Source organism: Melanaphis sacchari, unplaced genomic scaffold (assembly GCF_002803265.2).
Source record: "Melanaphis sacchari strain LSU unplaced genomic scaffold, SCAv2.0 Contig221_pilon_pilon, whole genome shotgun sequence".
Classification (NCBI taxonomy): Eukaryota; Metazoa; Arthropoda; class Insecta; order Hemiptera; family Aphididae; genus Melanaphis; species Melanaphis sacchari.
The window spans coordinates 1,079,132-1,104,751 of NW_020271098.1; the positions used below are offsets into that span (position 1 = coordinate 1,079,132).

A 25,620-nucleotide genomic window follows, 5' to 3' on the forward strand; every position below is an offset into this window, starting at 1 on the left:
AAATGCATAATAACTATAAGAAACAAGTAGAAAAATATTGTATATATAATGTGTAAATTTAAATTTGGTTGTAATAGCTACACACCTTTCTAGAATTTTTCAGATCTCAACATTTTTTTTTACTTAAATGTTCTATTAACATGATATTTTTATACTGAAAAATCAAATTAATGTTTTATTTTTATCTGATTATTTTTTTTCTGTGCCTTTATTCTGAAATTACTTTTTCGAAGTACAAAATTATATGTTTTTTTTTTAAATTTATAATACTATACAGTCATAAGGATATTGAATTTCGATTTATTATCTTCATCATTATTAGTTATTACTTATACAGTAGTACAAAACAATGAGCCTTATATTTTAAAGCTTGAGTTACATACATATTATGAGGTCCAAAAAACATTATATGTATACCATTGTATTTTTTTAAAAATATTTGATAAGTTACTGATTATAAGTAAATTTTATTTGATGACCATATTTTTAATAGGTTTATAAACCTATTTAAGTATTAGGTTAAAATATTTTAAATGATATTACTATGTATAATTATATTTTGTTTCTTGGTTCTTTTCTCTAAATTTAAATAATCTAAATAAAAATTCAAAACAATATATTTTAAGTAAAATGTATGGTCCATTTCCTCTTTATATTTAAATATATTTATGATTTTTTTTTTTTCAATATATTAATTATATTATTTTCATCTGGTCAATTTTTGGGTTCCTTGTTTAATTTTTTTTAGTAAAAAAATATTTTTGGACGTTAATTTAAAACTATTATTGTGTTAATTAGTATATTTTTTTTCAAATTTAGTCAAAAATGTGTTTAGTTCAATTTGATAGTAATTTAATTTTTAGCTACATTTGAGTATAACAACTTATCACTGCCATAAACTAAGGCGAGACTTCTCGTCTTCGTCACCTAGTACTGATTTTAGCTGTGCATTTTTTTTTTTTTTTTTTGTGAACAACATGTGAATGTTGTATTTTAAATGTGTTCAATAGTTTTACATATTTAAATATATTTTATTTAAATGTTATTAAAAATTTCATTGACTTCATAAAATAAGTAATAGCTTTTAACTTTTAGTTTGATTATAAATGTATTGTATTTTAAAAAACATTTATTTAGATTTAAGTTACAGTTTCAACACGTTTTTTTTAGTTATGTAATAAATCATTCTTTATTATATATTTTTTCTTTTTAAGCTTAGAAAAATATTAAAAACCTAACCTGGTGTTAAGTAGCGAATTATTGTAATATTTAAATCATATTTTCAGCTGTTAAAAGCCGACTTGTATTCATTGTATAAAATAGTTGATCTCATGATTATTTTATTTTTCAAATGATGAAATTATATCATAAAATATTGTAATAAAGCTTTAAACAATAGTATAATTTTTGTCTAAATTCAATGGTTTTTTTTTATTTACACAATAGTTAATAATTAATTTTACATAAACTTATAATTTGAACAATAAAATTATAGTTCATTTATTCGTCATATTTACCATTAATTATATTGAAAATTCTTAATTTTTATAATTTTTATTTTGCATCATTAACCATTTATTGCTTCCTAATTCAGTAAATATTTTACTTAACTCATAATATGTTTATGTTCTTTAGTCCTTATTTTATTTTAACTATAATATATATATGTGTGTACATATTTACACATGTACATACTACTTGTATGTGTGGATTAAATTTAAAAAAAAAATCAAGAATTTTAATATGTTACAATCATTTGTATTATTGATTTTTATGAATACATATTTATTATTAAAAAACTTATCTTCAAATAACTAATTATAAATTGATTTAAGTTGCTTCACAATAGTTATTGTATTGCATTCATAATAATTTAAATTAAATCAAATGTATTACATCAGTTAGTGTGCATTATAATGGTACCTATGTAAAATAATTCATATGAAATTAGTTAATTTATTTTTGTGGAGTATTTGTTTGATTTATTATTCAATTCGTATTTGTAAACTGGGGGACGGAGTAGCCGAGCAGACTAAGGCCTCGATTGTGACACACACTATTGCTGGTTCGAATCCTGACTACGGGCGGTATCGCTCTTTGAGCAGGCAACTGTCTAGGTAGCAAGGCTGCCATCCACTAACCAGGCATGGCAGAAACCTACGGGTGCCCAACTAAAAATTCTGCCAAATAGACGTCCAAACTAGGCTTTCAGGCCTACTCTTGAACATGAGCGTGCCATACGCCAAAAAAAAAAAAAATTGTAAACTTATTTTGAACTACAATCAAAAACTTATAAATGTATTATCTATTAATGTTTAGCAACAGTTATATGTTGGTGAGAAACAAGAGTTAAGAATGAGTAAGTATGCTGCAAATTGCAATACTATATTTCAAGTTTAGTAAACAGTTAGATTTATTATACTGTACGTCAGTAATGGCATTGTTGATCTAAAGATTTGCTATTCTATTTAAGAGACTTGTGGTAATTCTAGCTTTTTTTTTTTAATATTGAAACATTCTTTTTACTTTAAATTATTGAGCTGATTTTTTACTTAGATATTTAGATAATAATTGATAATATACTCCTTATTATATTTAAAAATTCCAATAATCAGAATTTTAATGAATAGATTATTATGAGAATTCCATACTGATTATTTTTAGAGAAAAATAGATGTACATGCGTTTTATGTATTGGTATAAGTTTTACTTTGATAATTTTGGCAACACATTTGTTGTTTATCCAGTATTCTTAATGAATTATTAGATTAATATTGATGTAAATTTATATTTGTTATGAGCCATTTGCATATATTCAAATTTAGTAGAAACATGTACTCAGTGTTGGATGAACGTTCTAACACATTTACAAGTATAGAAAACGAGGGGCTACAAGTTCCTAAAAACTATGGTTCTAGTTACGCCAAGAACGATGGTAGAATTATAATTTATTCCTAGAACTTGGTATTGAGCATTTTAAATATCCTGATTTTCTGTTTTTTCACATATGCGTGAAATTTTAATTTTTAACTTTATATAACTAATAGTATCTACCTATGTCTGTTGGCTTTATTCATCAAGTTCAAGGACCTTTATATTTCTCAGTCGATGAACTGCCCCTAAACCTCACAGAAATGGGTATAGCTCACCTTTGAGAGGGATTGTTTTACTCTCATCTACAATATAACAAATTTGCCTTCAACAGAATTAATTTTAAGCTCCTAGTTTTAATAATAGAGTCTATTACGTAGCATTTTATCGATAATTTATTTTTTAAATGAATTATAGAATTATAACTATGTAAAATATTGGAACTCTTAAATGAAAAAAATTAATAAAAGCCTATGTGATGTCTAAGATTATATATAATCTGTATCATACCTTTAGACTAAGTTTCATAATAAGTAAATTGAATATAACATTAAAGCTAATAGACAATAGTATAAAATGGCTTTTACTGAATGCAAATTTGCAACGTGTACATGTTACATATTAATTATTAATATTAAACACATATAAGATAAACCGTTACAGACTTAATTGATTTGTACTATTTGTAGGCTGTAGCTATACTCCGTAGACCTTATGCTAAATAACAGATATCATAATAGTTTATTTCTATAATATATTCTGTAAATTAACGTTATCTAAATTTGTGTTTATCAGTAGAATTGTTCTGTGGTAATAACAATTAAAAATATTATTATCTCCGGACCACAGATTCATAGTGATGAAGAATATTCTTATCTATGTAACTTAGTTCTTTAGATTCGTATGTTATCGAAATATCGAATATTGTAGTCGTTGAATGCATATTGCAGAATGAGTATTCTAAAACGGTGATGACTAATGAGTAATCTGTTTATTCTATAAGCATTAGTCTTATTAATATCATTGAATAGATGTTAATACCATAATATTCATCAACTTTAAAATTGGGAAAAGTTGTAAGTAGTAAGTCGCGTCTTGTCATCTTGACAGTTGACACTTGAGTTAATCATTCAGCACTAGTAACGATCATATTCTTATTCTACGGTACCGATGTTAATTGTGTGCATGTCAAATCAACTATAAGAGTGAAATTTGTATACAACTCGGAACTGTTTACGAAATTGTACTTTTACTCGCCAGTAAGTTTATGTATAGTGTTTCACAATATCTTAGTTGAAATAATGTCATTAGACAAAATAACTTCATAATGTCCAATTTAAAACTGGAACTTGATGAGTATCTTAACAAAAGTCAAAAAAATAAAACCCATAATGGGCGCCATGTTCATATTCCCAAAGTATTTAAGAAACTTCTCAACAGCGAATCGGGAGAACAAACAGAAAACCTGTTGGAGTCAACACAGACAACATATTTTAATTTTCCACAAATGGTAAGACTTAATATATTCAATTTTATTGGTTTTAAATTATATTTAAATTTTAATGATTGTCTTCCTGAATATTTACATTTACTGTAATTTGATTTTACAGAGTAAAACCCAAAGAATATTGGGATTTATAGTTTGTGTGTCCATCAGTTGTTTGATGTTCTCTTTGTCAGCATTATATTTGCCTGTGCTTCTGATAAAAGCTAGGAAGTTTGCAATTTTATATGCTTTTGGAAGCATTTTTGCTTTTGCCAGGTAATCTATGACGCTTATTGTTTTTCAATAACAAGTTTTTTTAATATTTTTAGATGTCCTTAATAATATCTATTATTTTTTTATTAATTAATTTGTCATAGGAATTTACAATTAATATTAACTTTTTAGTTAATTACATCTCATTAAAAGTTGATTTGTATAATCTAATAATGCAATTAGTCTAGAGCAAGGATTTTTAACCTTTTTTATGGTGAATTGTATTGAGATAGGTACATTTTGAGATCACAACATTTTTTGGAATATTGTTGAAAATTGATGAGATTGTAAAGAAAGATAAATTGTTTTATTACAGTATGATCAATTTATTATTTTATTTCATAATTTTATAAAGGAAAAAAATTAATTTTTTTTAATTATCCTGATTTTTGACTGATATTTTCTCATAGTAACAACTCAGATTTCATATAACTGAGGTATAGCTTTAAGTTCAAGATCAAAACTTTACTCAGATTAGTGGGGATTAGTTCAAAAATATTAATGAGTCAGGAAAAATAGAGTCTATAGTACAAACAAATAAAATCATAAATAGTCAATAACTTTTAATAATATTTTGAACTAAATTATTTTAAAATTTTTTAGAATAGGAAAATTTCTTGAAAAATTATTTTTATTAAAACCAATCTGTATTTTTAGACTGGAACTTTTAACATTTTTAAATTTTTTATATGAAATCTAAATGTGCACATAGTATTTTTGTGTAATTAAAAGCACATGTCGATAACTTACATTAAATAAATTCATAAATATTTAATTTTTTTTTTAAATTTAGTGTGTCATTTTTGACGGGTCCATTGAATCATTACAAGTATGTGACGTCTAAAGAAAAGCTTCCTTTCATGTTTGGCTACATTACAACTCTTTTAAGTACTTTGTATTTTTCATTGTGGATGAAGAGTACTCCATTTACTTTACTATCATTGACTGTTCATCTGATACTAATTTTTTGGTTTTTATTAAACTCCATACCATTTGGTCAAAAAGGTTTATCATTTTTTGGACGTTTATGTTCATCTATGGTGAAAAATAAAGTGTCAAATTCATTACCTGTTTAAAAATATTCTACCTATTATTATTTATTGTTATTATTGTGATTTTATTTGTATTGATATGTTGTTTTTTTTTTGATAAAATTGTTTTTGTATAATTACCAAATTATATTCATTTTTTTTTTTATGAAAAAAAATTTTATTTTTAATAAATTATTAAATTATTATTATTTGTTAGGTTTGTAAAGTCTATATTTTGTTATTTACGTATATCTGTAAAAAAAAAAAAAAAAACATTAAACATTTATATTATAAATATACAAATTAGTACACAAGTATAAGTGTGAAATTTACTGAAAAAGTAATGTGGCATAGATCATCATCAAAATTCTTATTTATAATAAGAGTCAAGCTCCATCCTCCCAATCACAAGATACTAACACCAAATTGTTGAGAGAAACATACTAATTCAATAATTAGATTATGTATACAAATAGATAAATAGAAATATATGATATTTTTATAAACAAAAATGTTTAATGAAAATATTACTTATTAGCGTGATGAACAATCATAAATACAAAATTTTCATTTTGGATTTATGTCTGGTTCTAATGCTATTTTTTTTAAAAAAATGAGTAATTACTAAATAAATGTAATATAAAAGTTAGAAAAATTAAAACAGCAGTGTGCCAGTGTATATGTTTGGGTAAATTTTTTTTTCAATTCACTACACATGCATTGTATTAAGAACATTTATCCATGCAACAAATTTTGTTAGTCAGAAAAATTATTATTTTTTAATTTTTTGTAATGAAACATTAATTTTAACTTCAATTTTGGGCTTCTTAGATTCATTAAAATCATTAGAATATTTAATTGCTAAAACGGGTAATAGTTAAATATTTTACATTCTTAGTGATGAAGTAAATGAATTTGTTTAACAGTATATTTTATTTTTCTATTTTAAAACTGATTTGTGAAGAAGTTTTGGAGCAGTAAAAATGCTTAAATCTTTTATTTTATCAATTATTCCTGGTAGCAAATTGGAGTTATTTGGCACTTTGTGAGATTAAAATCAGATAGTTCCTAAACTTCTAAATACATTTTAAAAATATAAAGAGAATTTTGATAAAATCGATTAAGTTTTTGTTTGTATTCACTTTTTCTATGCATGATAAAATTTTAAAAATGTGTAGTTTTGCTGTTCTTAAGTTACTTATTAAACATTTAAAACTAATATAGACTCTTTTTAAACTTATGTTTGTTAAACGAAACGCTTGAAAATTTAACACAAAGTTCTTTTAGGTTTTTCTTGCACTAATTAAAAAATATCAACAACAGGTACCTACTTATTACATATTATGGTAACATAATATAGGTACATATTATGAACTTTTTTTTTTAATAGACATTTTTAGTTAAATTTGTGATAGTGATTAGTGATATAATTGGATATTAAACGATAAATACTGTTTTTCCCCTGATAACAATTTTAACTATTTTTCTGTAATTAAAAAAAATATTATTTGAACTTTGAAGGGACATTTTGTTATTACATATAGATATATTATTTTAAAGTCTGAGCGGAACGATGAATCTAATGATTTTACAATGATTTTTTGTGGCGAGTTTATAACCTATTCGATAAGTTGTCGATGAAATGTTTTGAATTTTCGACAAAATCTATTTATTTTTTTTTTTTTTGGTGTTGGTAACGAATTACAAGATAACTTAATTTTTTAACGAATATTTATGTTATCATTTTCTATTTACGAGATAAAATTTTTAAAATTGTAAATATTTTTACATTACACTAAATCTTATATTGTCTCGCATTTTTTTTTGGATTTGTTGCATTATATTTAATAATCATTTTAGCATGAAAATTGCAGTAAAATTTATTGTTATAGTTTTGGATTAAAATAGATTTTATTTTATTTAATATTGATTAAAAATTAAAATGTTATTTCAAATTCAAACATACTAACACATAAAGACATGTTGTATTGATATTTCTGAATTGTTTTGATATTATTAGAAAAATCTTTTGTAATACACTATGGGGGCAGTGTCTACAATAATTTAGACACCTATTAGAAGAATAAAATTATTGAAAATTGTAGTATCTCTAGAGTTGATTTGATTAAAACTAATAATATTTTCACGATTCGAGTTTTACAAAAATTATTTTAATTGTTGATAGACGGCAGTTATTTTGTACATTTCCTTCAAAAACAATGTGAATATTGTATTCTGTGGTGACAATCTCTATACCTAAGTGTACGGCGACTGAATAGTAAATCATGTGGTGGTTGGATTGGTGTCACATAAACCATGTACATAATAATAATAAATAATACAAACGTATTAAATACAAAAACATTAAAACACATCAGTCGCGATTACGCCTGTACAATAGTCACATAGTATTGACGAAAATGATTAAAGTTTAATGTTAAATAATTTTTATAGTGATTTTTTGTAATTTGGCGCCACTGATTTTACTCATTGTAATATTATTACTATTTTCAATTCTCACAAAATATAAATTACACTTTTGTGGCTTGGCGTGGCGCGTTGGCTGCTACCAGTCGCGGAATGCGACTGAGAGTAAGTAACGGCCACAGCTACTAGCTCCCGGATGGGTGACCACTCAGGATCATAGTGGTTAAAAAACCTTGCCACACATACACGTGTTTGCTATCAACCGTAACAATCATAAAAATACAACCTACCGTACCAACCTACAACGTAACCCTTACAAACAGCTAATGGCCCTAGTTGCCGGGCTTAAGTTCAATAAAAAAAAAAAAAAAAAAAAAAAATTACACTTTTCTACTTTTTATAAGATAATTATTAGTTATTTCCTTGTATTATATTATGTAGGTATATTATACTCCAGCGTCCTTGCACTTTTGATCATTCATCTATGATTTAAGTTGTAACTGTAATCTGTAACTGCAGCCAGCTCTAGTTTCTATAACTACAGTGCAACGATAGGTATACGCCATTGTATCTATTTATCTATAATACTACATTAATTATATATTTTGATATTTAGTTTTTTTTTTTTTTTTAATTGCTATTTAAACTTTATTTATTTATAGGGGTCGTAATATTGTAAATAATCGTGCGAATATTATACTGTTCATTAATTGTTACATCAGAAATGTTTTTAACAATAATTGCTGATGCAATCGCACAGGTGTTCGAAGCTCATAGATCATTTCATTGGTAAACAATTAAAATTATGTTCAGTGTTATTATAATTTTTAGCCTGTATGATTGTATGTTGCATGACTTATGCATTTATGACTAACTGTTTAAATTGTTTAACGGATTTAATTATCGCTATTTCAAGTTAGGTATTGTGTCATTAGTCAAATTATGTGTATTTTATTATATTTCATAATAATGACTGTGTTACTGATTTATTTGACCGTTGTTACCCATAACATGATAATGTATACTATGTAGGTTGTAGGACACTAGGACACTGTACGACCACAGGTAGAAATTTTATATAATTCATTACTACACATAAAATATAAATAGATCGGTATAGATGATCCTTAACTATTATTGTAGATTTTTAACAGAAATAAACAATATCATTAAACGATATAAAAACTCTATGAAAAAATACTAGGTATGAATAATAATAATAAAAAAAATAGCTGATATCTAATTGGTTCCCGAGCCCCTACCTTACATGCCAAAATGGTTCCCATTTAAAAAAGGTAAAGTTATACGCAAGGAAATAGCTGCAACTCTGCAAGTTTCAACTAGTAAATAATAGTGAATCACTACTTCAAAATTATATTAATAGAGTGTGTAAAAATTTGGATGCTAAATAAAGAATAATTCCTAAGTTTCTTATTAATCTTAAAAACTTCACAAAAGTTTCAGCGAATATTTATTGGTAACTAATCTTGGAGAAAATTTTATTTATGACAACGATTCTACCAAAACTGTTGCGAATCATTCAAAACTAAATAAAGAATTTACCAGCGCCCGTCCTCATATAATATTTTATTTTATAGAGACTTTGAACAGTGTTCAAACATTAAATTATATTAAATATTGCTGTAGTAATAATAGGAACTTACCAACAAACAAGAAAAAACAACCAATATTTGGAAAAAAGTATTCTATGATTGGCTACATTAATGAGAACTTTCATGATTGAAATATTTGGAAAAAAGTTTGTTTCAAATTTGCAAGGTTAGTTTAACTTAACTTACAACACAACTATCTAAAATTTAAAATTTAAATTGTATATACCTACCTAAGAGATTAATGGTTGACTTTTACTTCGACGATCGCTAGTACATATTTTTAACCATATCTACTTTTAAGTTGACAGTCTTAATAGCCTGTAAAATTAGGAAAGGAAATTTAATTTTAACTAAAAAGCGAGGAGTAACTCGATCAGTAGTGGGATTATTATACATTTAAACGAAAATTAACTCAGCTTATATTAATAAGATACCAAGTAGGTATCTATTTGTCAGTGGCGAATCTAATGGTGGGGGAAGGGGACGCCTTCCAAAATTAAATAAAAAAGATATTATTGGGTCAAGTTTTTTGCTTTTTTATCTGATGACCAATTTTTTGCTGTCTATGCGCAACCCCCCATGGACAATTTTTGAATTTGCCCTTGGTATCCATAGTGGACGAGTAGATATCTTATCTTTGATAAGTTGATTTGTTTGAAAATTAAATATAAATATTATATAAGTCTAATAAAAATTAATTTATATACGGATTCACCACAGAAGGATTGTCCTAACCGCATCTGATATCACGTCAAGATCTTGCAAAGGCCAAAAATGTACCTATGAAAACTATAATTTATATGTAAGTTGCTGTAAAAGTCTAAAATATTGTATAGGTATCCACGGAATTAGTATACCAAACCTATAAGAATCCTATCGTAAAGCCTCTACATAATAAACAACCACAACGTCACTGCAATGTTATCGCTACAGTTATATAGTATACATTATAAATTGATCAATGACTTCCGGTGATCAACAACAGGTAATATAATCAAAATAATAATAATTAAAATATTACTAAACTATTTATTTGACATTTTAAATAAATTGACTCAAAAAATGTACCTATAGGAAGTATTGAACGTATTTAAATTACCAACATTTGTCGAACTTCAGTCTCCAGTGTTATTTTGTTTATCTTCCTGTCACACGCATTAATAGTTAAAATTATGCTAATCAGTGACATCAAATTTTTAGAAATAAACTTGGGTCAAATGAAAATACAACGACCTCGAGCCTCTCATACGGCCATATTTAATTAAGTCTACGTTTGTGAAAGTTTAGTATGTTTAACATCCAAAGGAAATATTTTTATCGGTATGCGATTAAATTGATACGCAATGCATTAATATTTATTGCACGTAATTTAATGTGAGTATCTAACGTAAGTAGGTAAAGTACTCATTTACAACTTATGCAGTTATATACCCATACACATTGTCTCAAGTCCGAGCTATATAAATAAATATGTTAATTTTTTTTTTATTTCGTTAAGTTATCATACGTATTTTTGTACGAATTGCAAATCATAACTGTTAACGCTGTTCATTAAGCTTTGAACTCCATCTGCATTTTTTTTTTAAACTAACAGGCCATGACTTAAACATTAAATAGTGCTTAGTGTCATTATGATGTCAACATTTTAACACCAATAGTAGTATGGTGACAGTGTTTTTTAGATTGTCAACAGTTAGGTACACGAAGATTACGAATTCTTGAATACGATTTATTGACACATATGATTACTGGATTTTTATAGACTAGTGTCGAAATTTCATCACACTTTAGTAGGTATATACTATATACAGTATACACACTACACTTTATGCACTCATGAATGGCGACGCAGAGACGGTTTGATTGAAAATCGAACGGCGCAAAGAAATAGACCGACCGGCGACGACTTCATTTTCCTCATAATACTGATCAGCCAATCAAATGGTATGATTATATAAATAATAATAAATGATGTATAATATTATTAATTTAGGATAATATTTTTCATGCAATAGCCTTAATTATTAATTTTCACTGTCTTATACCTACTAAATAAAACTAAACAACACGATAAATTATACGTTCAGAAGAATTAATTTTTTTCTGATATTTTTAAATTTAGAGTGAATTTAAGACAAAATTTTAATGTATGATTATTATCTAGGGCCCAGCGTATAGGTTTTTATCATATTTTAAATGAACCAATTTAACATTCTAGTATTTCAAAATTGTGAATTTTTGAAAATTCAATAACCACGGTTCGTAACTGTATATTATAGGTATACAGTTTACTCTCGAGCTGGTAATCATTATAATATTCACCGTTTCGTTCTCATACAAACCGTCTGCGAGTATGGATATTGTGGTCAGTCTAATGTTCACAGGCATGTCTTTCATCATGATGCGAGGTGTGTCTCATAGGGTTTCCATGTACAGCACATATTATAATCAATTATTAACAGTAAACTAACATAATATAATATATTATGTGCATCACGACAATTGCCATCCTTAATTGTAAATTATGATGATGGTGTAATTTTATGTTATAAACTTTTTTATTTTAATTCCAGTTAGATTAATTTATGAAAAATCCAGAGTACAATTTACAAACTTTAGATATTAAAATCAGACTTCTATGAATTTTGATAATATAAACGGACTTGAATATATCTACGTTATTTTAATATTATTATTTATTATTTCTAAATTAGTGCTATATTCAGTAGAATCGTTTTCCAACTTTTGCTCTGTCCATTAAAAAATTATAAGATTTAAGAAGCTTCATTTTCTCCGTTAACTTTACGTAATGGACTTCCAATATCAGTAGTTAAAAGTCATAGCTCAATTATAGTTCTATTCAACACTATCAATTTATGAATGAATGCCGTGTTTCCTCGCTATTACAAGTTATTGATTTTTCCATATTTTACAACGGCTGCTTCGATAATAGCACTAAAATCCAATATAGCAATAACATTTTGTGTTATTTAATTGTACTGTTTGAAAAATTTGTATTGAATTTCATTACGAGATAGTGGAGTTTTAGTATTTTGTTTCAGCAGGTTTGATGCTAAACGTCTAACCAAAATTTGTTGGTGTTGTTTTGTTGAATTAGTAGTTTGAATTTGTATTATTTAATAAGTATTTCAAAAGTAGTACTTTACTTAGGTATAAATTATGTACAATAAATACGAATATATTATAATGTTAAATATTTATACTACTCACTCACACATTAGATAATAATTAATAGATAGATGGTAGGTAAGTTATACGTATATGTTTCATAGTTTGTATTTATGGATTTATTATATACCTAATTTTAATAATAAATTTAAAATAATTTGTGAATAATTTTAAAATGAAAAACCTTGGAAAATTCATGGTCTATTATAGAAGTTTGTGTGCCTTTAAACAGCTCTGTAGTAATATAATACCATTATATATTTTTAAATATTTTTATTTTCATTATCAAAAATGTTAACTGCAATTAATTTTAGTAAAAAAAAATTGTATATATGAGTAACATTAAGTGTCATTGATACATGGAAGAATCCAGTGATTGGCATCATGGTAAAAATAAGTTCCTAAGTACACGATAGATAAAAGTATAGACGATTGTAGTTAAAATAAAATTTTAATTTATAATTTAAAAAAAAAAAAGATATTACAATAATTGTAGGCATAGACTTTTTTTTAAAAAAAAAAATAATAATTGACTAGTATACGTAATTATGTATAAATAACAAAACGTAAAAATAAAAATAGGATATGATATAATAATATTATAATAGTGGATGGGCATACTGGCAGGGTGTAGTAACCTTAGATTATACCGCTTTGTGACCGCGACTGCAGTGGTCGACGCTGGCAATCAGGTAGTCAAGTTGACGATTGATACATAAAACACTACCTAACTAGCGTATATAATACATAATAATTATTGTAGCATATAATATGCGTTATCGACAACGTATCGACGTTAATATTTTATTAATTTAACAATCGATGGTTTTTTACAGCGATACGCAAGTGAATTTTTACGGAATGTGTATACAATATTATAAAATTTACTTAGTATATTATAGTTTATAACATATATATATATATTATTAAAATGTACGACAATAAATATTATATCAATATAATATATAATAATATGCATCCGTACACCACGTTTATTGCAAATGTTACAAAATGTCGTGTTTCAGCGTGCGTGCAGTACAATATTATTTATAAATACATAACAATATACAACACATAATAATATATTGTATAATATTTATTGTGTACATTAGAAGTCTTATTTTTATAGGTCAACGCATGTACAGTACGCAAGCGCTGTGTACTCGTCGTAATAACAATATAATATATTACAGCCTTATATTTACGCGACAAGTGCTGGCCATGTGTTTTAACATGTGGATCACGAGAGTCTGGCTTATGTGATCATCTTCGAGGGTGAAAAAAGGTGCGTTGTGCGTATTGGAGCGACGCTTGCCATGTCCAAGAGGGGTAGAAGTGATCTGTCATCGCTGCTTTGGAATTACTTTCAAATTTCGCTCCAACGCGATCGTATTATGTATAACGATGTAAAGTATTTAAATTATATACGTTTTATCTCTCTGTTTCTCTTTTTCATTCAGCAGTCTTCTCGTCGCGTGCTTTTGACTAGAAGTTGCGTTTATTTTACAACTCTTATCGTCAACGCTTTCGAACTCAAAACGATTTATTCCGCGCTTCATGACTCGACGATGAGTGTGCATCAACAATAAACGCGCAGAGACGAGCGGCCGAAAATGCAGGTTACAAGGTTTTAGGTAAAAATAACATTTCCCAAACGAAAATATAAAAATACAATATCTTTGAAAATTATACAAACACTGCAGGTACTAATCGAAATCTTCTTGTTTTTTAGTTTTTGTTTTGTTTTGACAGTAGACTGAATGGTATTACACGTACGATAAACTCAGCGACCGTTTCGAATTTCATCTCAATCGACCACGATAAAAAAATATAATATTGATATTTATTATTTATTATAATATGGGAAAATAAATTGATCCGCGTTTATGCGGCATCATTGACCTCGTCGTTGTTACACAGTATAGTTATTATTACCGATCGTCTTTTCGCTTTCTCGCCTTGCCCTCCATGTGTATGATTCCGGTGACGTTATCCACGCACTCGGCCACCGACGGATTGTCACGCTCCGCGCTGTAGTCCATGTCCAGTAGTCGGGACAGCGTTAGTATGTAAGCGCTGGCGATCCGGATCGTCGACAGTTTGGAAAGCTTCTGGTTCCGGGAGTACGAGGGTATGGTTGCTCGGAGCGTGTCGAATGCCGCGCTGATGGTGTGCACCCGAGACCGTTCCCGGGCGTTGGCCTCTATCCTCCGAGCCCGCGACATGTTTTTGCTGTACCTGGTCGTGGTCGCGGTGGTGGTCGATGCGCCGGTGGCCGCGGCGGTTTCCGCGACTGCGCTGCACGGGAACGACGCCACAGTCGACGGCGCGGCGTATCTGCAGGTCCCGTTGTCGGCATCGGCTGTGGTTGTGTTCACGACGGTCCCAGCGGCGGAGTCCACCGGTCTCGTCCCGCCGCGTTGGCCTTTGGTCAGGTCCAAGGGTTGAGGTTCCGCCGGGGGCGGCAACGGGGACTGTTGTTCGCCGCGGCGCTGTTGCGTCAGCGTCAGTATCCTGTCCACGTTGCGTATGTCGTGGAACAGCCGGAGGCCCACTTCTGACGACGACTCTTCGTTGCAGCTCCACGGCCTGAACGGCGGACAGGCGTCCATGTTGATCGACCGCAGCACGGTGGCCGCGGCAGCGTCGGCCGTCCTGCTGAACTTGGCTGCGGTCGGACACCCGTCCCCGTCATCGGAATCGTCCATCCGTTTTCGTTTGAACGTCCCGTGGCCGTCGCGACCATCGGCCACTGCCGACACGTCCACGCCCGAGTCCTCGCTCTGGTCGGTGGTCGGCGTATGCGCTTCCCGTTTGATTGTCACGGTGGTCATCATCTCTGCGCCGCACGAAGACGACGACGTGTCGTCCGCGTGATGTTTTCCCGCGTCTGTGAAACGTTAAAAATACGACATTATACACTAATACAAATTAAAAGTCTAATAATATTGCTAATATAATAATCACATTGCTTATATTCAGAGGGTTCGGCAAGTCTGGAAACGGTCATTAGACTAATTGGGACTGACAAACGATGGTTATGACGTAATTAACGGGGTTATTAAATATTTTACATTGTAAATGTAAAAAGTGTTATCCAACTAGGTATTAAAATATGCGTTCGCGGTAATTAAGAGTTTCTAAACTTACTGAACACCTGGTATAAGTTGTCAGCTGATAGATACTATCTTTTTATTATTTATTTCACGTGCCCCTGTCACCAGACGTTTTTATTTTACGATTTTTCATTATTTTCACTAATATTTTTTTTTTTTTTTTGTGTGCATATAGTTAGGTACCTAAAAACAGAAGTCGAATTTTTTTTTGAGTCATTGTAACACCTCCCCTCTTTTAATAACTCACTTTAAATTACTATAAATCAGTTTAGACCGTTGAGATAGAAAATAAGTTTATTCATAAAAGTTCTACGAATTGGGCTATTTTAATTTAGTACTAAAAATGTATTACTGTTTAAAAATATGTAAATGCACACAGGGGTAAACATACATATCGTAAATACATAAATAATATCGTAATCTGTTTTCTCTATCAGTCATCCCTGGAGAAATTCCGGTGGGTGTTAGGTAAGTGTATAGGTATTAGCCCCGATTTCAAATCTCATTTATATGTTATAAATTATGGTTTTGTTTTCCACCACTGCAACAGCCACACTTGGGTGAATATAAGGTATAACGATTGGCTTAATTTTGTTTCATTCGTGGCTGCTGCAGGTGTCTCGAAACATATTAATTCACGGGTTGCGTTAAATTTTGAATAATAATGTGTATAAATATTATTAAATAGTGGTTTTGTTTTATTTTAATTTTGATATAGTTTGTAATATGTTATGTGTATATTTATAAATTAAAACAATTCTTGTTGATAAAATACATAATAAACGTAATGCAGAGCCACAGCTGGTTTGCATCAGTCATTTTGTTTTCGCAAAATATATTGAATTATTAACTTTAAACCTATATATACTTCGGTAATTTTATGAGTGACTATACGAATTGATACATAAATTTGGTTGATAGCTATATTGAAAGTGGCTAATACTAATAATACTAACAATAATATTCTTCCAATTTTATACGTATATTTACAGTTTTCTGTATGTCTACGTTTTATTGCTGTGAAGGTATGCAAAATATCAATATGTTATGTAGGTATGTTGCTTCCGTCTTTATGTTAAATAAAATATGAACAAAATAAATATTTGTATTGAAAATGAACAATGAATTAAAATATTTATCTTAATATGGCTTTTTATTAACAAACAATATTGTTGTTATAATCAAAGTCACATAATTTACAATAATCTTTTTTTTTTTAATTATTTTAAAAATATAAGAGATTTACAATACATAACGTAATAAATAAATTGATTAAGGATTATAAAAGGTGATTTATTGATGCTACTTCAAATGCAATAATCTTATAAGTTACAATTATTTTTATGAAGAATTAAAATTTTAATATTTAGATGTTATTTTATGGATGATATGAAAAAAATGTTTTCCTTGCATTAAATGTTTTATTTAAACATAAATAAATTCCCAACTGGTTTCGCCATCTCAGTACGTATAATACTTATTTTTCTAATAAAGTATTAAAATATTATTTATATATTATATAATATATTCACAGCTTACATAGTAAGTATCAGTCGTATACTTTGGTTAACTTTGTTAATTGGCATAAATCTACAGCTGTGTTTGATAATTAGATTGGTGATACAATCATTTCATATAGTTTGTCTGAAATCCACAAAATCAGCCACCGAAATTACATAAAGTTTTATAATCGTATTTTTTAAGCAAATAAGCATAACTGAAAAAGGTTGCTAATAAAATTATTAATATTGGTATTTAATGGTATCTAATATCTCTATATATACTTTTTGTTCAAATGACTTGAAAACTAATTAGTATAGACTAAAATTATTAATAATTTGAATTTTAATGCCAAGTTCTTCGATTATAATCGTGTTTATTAAGTACTATTTAAGACTAACTGATTTCATAACAATTTTGTTTGTGTTTTGATTAAATAAGTCATGTAGTAATAATATCGTAACTTATAATAATATGATAGATCAGTGGTGTATTTTTATAAGTGGGTCCAAAACACAAATATATATTATGAACCTAAGAAATTTTTAAATACGTTTCTATAAATATATAAATTTATTGTTTGTAAGCACTTGATTATTTTAATTTAATTAAACATTTAGAATATTTTATTTTTTAATAGTTTATCATCATGTATGTTTTCACACAAAATAAAAATTTCATTGTATTGAATAATTTAAACATCAAGATTATATAGGTAAGTTAAATTAGTATATAAATATATCTATTAGTTTATAAATAAAATAAATGTAAAAATACTAAAAATAGTTACTCAACGTTTATATATATAAAAAAAAAAATGTCTTTGGCTTTTTGTTCATCAATTATTTTACGTAACTTAAGCATATGTTAACATTTTAAAATTTGACCAGTGTCAGTTGTTTGATGTAATTTATTTATACAGCTATAATTTTTTCATATTATTTTAACATGAAAAGTTAACAGAAATGTCGACCCTTCATTATTAATTAAGTTTTATTTAAGTACTTTAAAACTCAAGTATACAGTAATACCTATTTCCACACTATACGTAGTAAATATAGAATTAAATTACGTACACTGTTCGTGTTATCGTATGTTTCCACGATATAATAATTGAATATGTAAAATATTTTATACTTAATAATATACGTAGTTATATAGCTATAAGTCTGTATTATCATCTTGACCGCAGTTTTTCTAGTGTAGACCTACGCTCTTTATCACTCCGTATTCGACAATGTATGCAAATTTAACACAACATAGTATTTTTAATGTAACATAAACAATGTTAGAATTATTTAACTTTTTTCTACAACAATAGGATTTATTGTATTAAATGAAGATTCATTCATAAAAATTATTCCGTAGGTGTTAGCTTATATTACTCTATAAATCCCTGCGTGGGCGTTTTGGATTTTTTTTAGATTTAGGTGTGGTTTAAATCTAATGTTCTATATTAGATGTAGATACGTGAATGACAAATTTTAGTGATAAGTCATCCAATGAGTTTTATGATGTACGCTAGATTGACTGAAAATCATTGTCTACATTATAATATAGTATTTCAGGTATCCCACGGTAATTGATTGACGATAGTAGTTAGGTGGTGTTTATTACATTTAAATATTACTTTATTGTGTACATATATTATTAAACTTTGAAATGAACAAAAATTCCGTTTTAAAAATTACGCTTAAAAATAAAAGCAAAACGTGATTTAATTAATAATCTGCAGTAGATGTGCGATTTAAAGTAAAAATTGTGTGAAAATAAAATTGCTATCATATAACGTTTCTTAAACCTAAAATGAAGATAATTATCAACGGTTAATTACTGGTATTATGTTTGCAAGTAAATTTGAAAAAAAAAAAAAAATAAAAACATTCAATTCGTTATTAACTGTTATTAGGAACTAGAGTGTATTGTGTAACATAAAATGTACATAGTTAATAACATATTAGTGCCGAACGGTCAAATATAATAATATATATTCGGATATTGGCCCGTGGCCGGTGTCTCTATTATTGACAATCAACATTAATAAACATAATCGTTTACAACTTACATAAATGAAACAATTCTGCTGCGTTTCCTTGCATTCTTAACGTGTCTTTGCAAATGTCTGTAGTCAGTCTATTCTGCAAAAGCCCTTCCAATGCTACGCGCGAAGTCACCATTATGTAAACGCGTATTGCGATAAAGCCAAGCGCGTTGGTACGGCGTCGGTGCACAGATCTATCGATCGACTGATTTCTGATAAAACGCTTTCGTCGTCGGCACACTCGCACGCTCGGAGGACAACGCGAATGAAACACTCGATTCAAGAAAAACCGTCCGCTCTTGTCGGACAACCGTCAACCGAACGCGACGTCTTCTAGACCAGTACTGGTGGCTGGTCAGCAGCGCGCGGTACTGCGGTATAGTGTCTTCGGGTCTCCGCCGCATTTGTTCGGTTTGAACATGTGGTCCCCGTACCGTCCCGCGCGCGCACACCGCGGAGCATTACTATACGGCGCGCACACACAATATATTATTATTATTATTATTATTATATATTATTATAAAATACACGCGCACACACGTTACTGCAAACACTGAAGTACACTCAAACATACACAAACCACACAATATATTATAATACATCGATATAAACAAAATGGTACACACAAACGTGTGTGTTACACAAAAACATGTGTGTATACAATATTTTGATATCAGTTTATCAACACTAATGTTGTCTCATTGTCTGTGTACATCGATTGACACAAAATGTTACGAACTACACGAACGTGTAATATATCTGCAGTGGCGCGAATAGGCCTTTTTTTTTTTTTCTTTTTTTTTCTAGAGAGTACCGCAACCCTCCCTAGAAATTACAGTCGGTTTACGTCGTATAAAACCGTCGATAAAGGACTACAAATTGTATTTATAGGCACTCGTTAGAAATTTTGTGATCCGTTGACGATAGACGACGTAAATATAGTTATTATTGTGTATTGAATTAGATACGGGGAATTATTATTACTTTTTCAGTAACTTCTATTTTGCTATTTTTCACTATGTTTTGGACAGCGTAGAAAAACGATCATAAGAATGTACTTATAATAGGTATAAGGTTATAATATAACTTGTTTGGTGGTTTATGTAGGTAAAGTAAATTTGAATTTTTATATACCTACATTCCTAAATGAATTCTAATATTTTATTATTACGTTTCTGTAAACATAATTTAATGTCACATACATTTTAATTGCGGTCATTGCAGTAATTATTACAAGTATTATAACTTATCAATATCTCGCTTTTATTAATAAAGTTTATATTAAAATTAAAACAACTATCATTTTAGCCTTTAAATATCTTTGTTTATCATGAAATAATTACCTATTAGCTTCTGTAGCATAGGATGGTTTTTGAAAGTTCTCTTTAAAAATTAGTATTAACAGTAGCCACTAGGTGCTAAATTATATGCTATCTAATATCTATATTGTAATCCACCCTGAAATTATTTTATATGTACGCCACTGGTACTCATACACAGTATTACCTATATTATTTTGTTATGCCCCGTTAGTTATCCCTATTTTTATTACCACGAAGACCTCGACTACAACTCTTTTAAAATTAATCCGACCAGGCGTGGCGTCTCATTAATGTATTATTATTGCCACCATCGTTTACTAGTCTTTGTTTAATTTTTTACGTTAATTAGAGAAACCTATTACCTTAGTACACTTTAATATATAATTATGTATTTTATTGTAGAATATTAGCTATCAAAGTACAAAAAAGCAAAAGAAAACGTTCGGTTGGAAAAAAAAGTAGAATGTTTACAAAAATGGCAATGTTGAAAATTCTTGAAAGTAACATGTTATATCCTGATGTTTAATATGTTTTAACCGAATTATCTTTTTGTGTATATATTATGCGAACAATTAATATTTTACATTTTCGTATAAATAGTATTCTCATACTTTTAACATAATAATTTAGGCAGGTAAAATATTTTTAATTTCTCATTAAAATGTGTATAAAGAGTTAAGAAAACACGAAAATATTTTTTTGTTGTGTAATATACTATTACATAAATGTATAATAAATAGATACATTACTTTAGATAATATGTCACATTGACAATAATCACACAACCATCAATTGGATTCTATATTATGAACTCTTTTAATTAAAGTTTAGAAATTGAATAGGTAATAAATAATAATACATCATATTTTAAAGTTGTATGAGTTTATATATATATTTTTTAAATTAACTTTTAAAATATATTTTCTGTATAGCTATACAGACACTACAGTATCTACAATTTATGTACATAAAATTTAGTACCTATTACTTATGTCTTATATTACCTATATATATATACATAAATATTATTTTGTTTATAATCTATTATTTTTTCTTATAAATCATATTTTATTGATATTTATATCCTTTGGCGGCATTTTAAAATGTTTTAATATTACAAAGGGATCTGTAAAATCTAAAATTCCTATAATTCCAACAATTACATTAAAAAAAAAATGATATTTTACAACAATTTAATAAGTGAAAATCGGAAAAGTCACGTAGCTGTACCTACAGCATAGGTACCTATAGAAGTCAAGTGTATAATTCGTAATTGATTACTGATGTGTTCTTTTAAACCATTGCTGGGCTAGACCACTCAAATTAACACTCAATAAATCAATTTTTAATGCATCAGACCATTTTTTAATTTCTGCTATTCCAACAAAAGTTTTAAGCCAATCAATCTTTTGCTTCGGAGCTGGTTTCGTGACCCGTAAACAACTTGATACTTTTATTCAAGTCAGGCATAACATAGAATGAATTACTTTGTTCGTTATTGTCCTTTGAATTCAAAACTGAAAAATGTTGAATAAGCATGCGATTTTGTTCCATTAGTAATTGAAACATCGCGTTAAAGTCAGGAATACGTAGTGTTTTGCGCTACTCACAGGTGGTGCAATAATTGGAGGTGTTACGATACCTTCTTGGTCAGCATCACCATTAGGCATTAGCAGCGATATAGTGATCATGTGTTTTCACGACTTCGCAATTTGCATCCATTTGGATTGCATCAATCCTACTTCTGAATTTGTAGGTGGCGTTGCTTTTACGCCGACCCATTATTATTAAAAGAATATATAATTAATAATTAATTGTAAAGAACAAAAGTATATTTTACATAATTCGAAAAAAGTAATAAACACAAATATTAAAAAAAGTAAAAAAAAGACAAAAAGTAAATACGTAACTAAAGATGTAATAACAATTAAAAACAACACCACACACACATACGCACTGTGTGTTAACGGAAAAGTGGAAAGTATTTAAATTAAATGATAAATCATTGATTCATTATATATGAAGAAAGTTTTTGAACAAAGATAAACGGAGTCAGTCTATATTCTTAAGGATATATTTTTTGATGTAATAATATTCAGTTATTATTATCAGTATAATTTTTCAAATATTTTGTGTTAATTTCCTATATTTAGCGCAATGATATATTGTTATTTTAAATATGGAGGTACCGTTGTAAATATGTGTCATAGGTTCAATCTCAACTGTAGTTCTATACTGTTGCCAAAAACAAGTACGATTTTAGTATATTTCCCGATATACCTATGTTTATAATCTGTTTGACTATGAGTTGACAAAAAATATATTTTAACAAAGACTTAAATTTTTTTTATACTTGTGTAAGAAGTAAAAAATAAAAAATGTTGACACATTTATAAAAATGACATGTTCTAGCTTTTAGAATAATTTAGTTTATTTTGTTTCAACACGTTGTGAATGTGGAATTCTGTCTTAGAAATAATATTATACAATTTTAAAATTATTTTACCTTTTAAAAATATATTAAGACCCCGTTTTTATGGGAATAAAAAATTAGGTACCTAATTAATAAAAGTATAGATTGTAACTATAATCATAATGTAAACTCAGCAAACTTAAAAATCAGATGTAATTTCTATTTTAAAAAAAATTGTCTTATATGAATATTGATTATTTTACTTGATAAATCAGTTTTGTAACGCTAAAGTACTTTATAATACTAACAAATTAAAAGTATTATTTATCACTATTAAAATGTTAACTATTATATATAAATAGGTACTTATATTTTTTATAATAAATTATTATGTATAAAATTTTGATTGTAATGAAGTATATATTTTATAATACATGCAACTTTTGGTGTAATAACTTATCTGCAGTTTAAATACTCTAAAATGCTAACCCGTAAAATTATAAAAAAAATGCCGTATTAAATTTAAAAAAAAAAATAAGTGAAGCTTTAATTTTGTTAAATTTAAAATTAATAAACTCATGTAAAAAATAAAATACATTATATATTTTATAAGTATAAACTGCAGTTTTTTAATTTAAACAAATTCATGTGTTTATAACTACAACCCTTGTTAAAGTTGTCTTTTTATTGATGCATTATAATAATCTTATAATAACTATAAATATTTGCTATTATATTAGTACTTAAATTATATGTATATATAAATAATGCATCGTCTGCATTGTATTATGACATAAATCTAAAAGGATTAAAAAGATAATATAATATTTGGATTGCCAAAATTATTAAAGTTATACTATGATTAAAATACAATTTAACTATTTAATATATAATTTAGATATTTTTAATTAATTACCTAATTATAGATATACTGAATATAAAACTCGAAATTGTGACGGAGGAAAAAATTATTGGTTGCGTAGTATATAATATATATATATGTATATTTATATTATATTATATATTTACGCACATATAACACGTCTTTTAAAATGTATGCAGCGGAAAGGAAAAAGTATCGTGAGAGGGTCGTTTCCTGTTTTGCGACAGTGCGGGTCATCTCCTGCTGCAGGCGGCATGTGACCAATATAAGGCGTTGCAAAAAAACGTTTAAACGTGTTCGCTCTTTACACAAACACACACACACACACACACACACACATACCGGACATTTGACAAACGGACTCTAATTAAGGACGTGGATATTTATTATCTTGGCGGTTTTTTTTACACTGAAATTACACCGAAACGAAGAGCACGTGGGTCTTGGGGTGGCCCAGATGGTTTCGGGGTCACGTATATCATAATGGACTGCACAAACACGGTCACCCTGAGTATTAATAATAACACGCGTTCATGAATGTATTCTAATATAATTCAAACTCATATGTACATAACATATACTTTAAACAAAAATACACAATACACATTTATGAGTACAATAACGAGGCGTTTATAATTTCTCCTGTACAACATTTAACGAACGCATGTGTTTGGACAGGCATGCGTATGTACACAATGTCTGTGTGACCGGAAAGTGATTACTTATAACCCTTTTTTATCAGAAGGGATGAATTGAGAGGCATTTATACAGTCCCAGAGTAATTTTTTAAGTAGATACTTTATACAATTACGCCGAATCTGGGAGGAAACTAATACCGTCGTGTATATAGACATTAGACAGTACCTATTTTAAATTAAAAAACAATTAATTAATTAATTTAAACTTAGAATTTTATATGTGTTGAATCTTTATTATGTAGATATGAAAATATAAACTTTGTTTAACGTACAAAGCTCTTAAAGCTTAATATCACGAATGAAGTAACCAATTTTTTAATAACAAAAACATCTCTAACGACCATCATAAGGACTTATATACCTAAACCTCAACAATAAAGTACATATTTTATGCATTTGATAATAGTTTTTTTTCACTTAAAGTATTTAGGAAGAAAAATATCATTGTTCATAAACTAAACTATCATAAAATTGAATCTATTACTTGTATCACTCCTGCAGGCCACATTCCGCCAAAATAATCTTAATGCTTTATATAATATTGCAATATTATACACATGTGTATATAATAAGCCGGTTATTGGCTATAAATTCTTGGTTAGTTTATATAATAGCTCAAAATTAGTTTAAGGCTCAAAGTGTTTTGTTTTTGAAACAAAAATATATTAAGTATAGTATACAATCGTTGGTGTCACACTGTGCACATTATATATACATAACATATTTGACGTACTCATTATACTTAAACATATAATTC

General features: G+C 28.0%; 2 protein-coding genes across 2 annotated transcripts; one reads left to right on the forward strand and one right to left on the reverse strand.

Moving 5' to 3' along the window:
• The first annotated feature begins 3,730 nt into the window (after positions 1-3,730).
• LOC112594173 (protein transport protein sft2) lies at positions 3,731-5,748 on the forward strand. Its single transcript, XM_025338830.1, has 3 exons — positions 3,731-4,381; positions 4,482-4,633; positions 5,424-5,748. Exons 1-3 carry the CDS (start codon positions 4,199-4,201, stop codon positions 5,704-5,706), a joined length of 618 nt encoding a protein of 205 aa, XP_025194615.1. The 5' UTR covers positions 3,731-4,198; the 3' UTR covers positions 5,707-5,748.
• Positions 5,749-13,423: 7,675 nt separating this feature from the next.
• On the reverse strand, positions 13,424-19,926 carry LOC112594198. Its single transcript, XM_025338864.1, has 2 exons — positions 19,572-19,926; positions 13,424-15,780 (listed from the first exon to the last, which is right to left on the reverse strand). Exons 1-2 carry the CDS (start codon positions 19,681-19,683, stop codon positions 14,822-14,824), a joined length of 1,071 nt encoding a protein of 356 aa, XP_025194649.1. The 5' UTR covers positions 19,684-19,926; the 3' UTR covers positions 13,424-14,821.
• Between the last annotated feature and the right edge of the window lie 5,694 nt (positions 19,927-25,620).

Coding starts and splice junctions, on each gene's coding strand:
- LOC112594173 (XM_025338830.1), top strand. CDS start 4,199: ATGTCCAATTTAAAACTGGAACTTGATGAGTATCTTAACAAAAGTCAA. Junction 4,382..4,481: donor ATTTTAATTTTCCACAAATG/GTAAGACTTAAT, acceptor TTGATTTTACAG/AGTAAAACCCAAAGAATATT. Junction 4,634..5,423: donor AGCATTTTTGCTTTTGCCAG/GTAATCTATGAC, acceptor TTTTAAATTTAG/TGTGTCATTTTTGACGGGTC.
- LOC112594198 (XM_025338864.1), bottom strand. CDS start 19,683: ATGGTGACTTCGCGCGTAGCATTGGAAGGGCTTTTGCAGAATAGACTG. Junction 15,781..19,571: donor AGCAGAATTGTTTCATTTAT/GTAAGTTGTAAA, acceptor AACGTTTCACAG/ACGCGGGAAAACATCACGCG.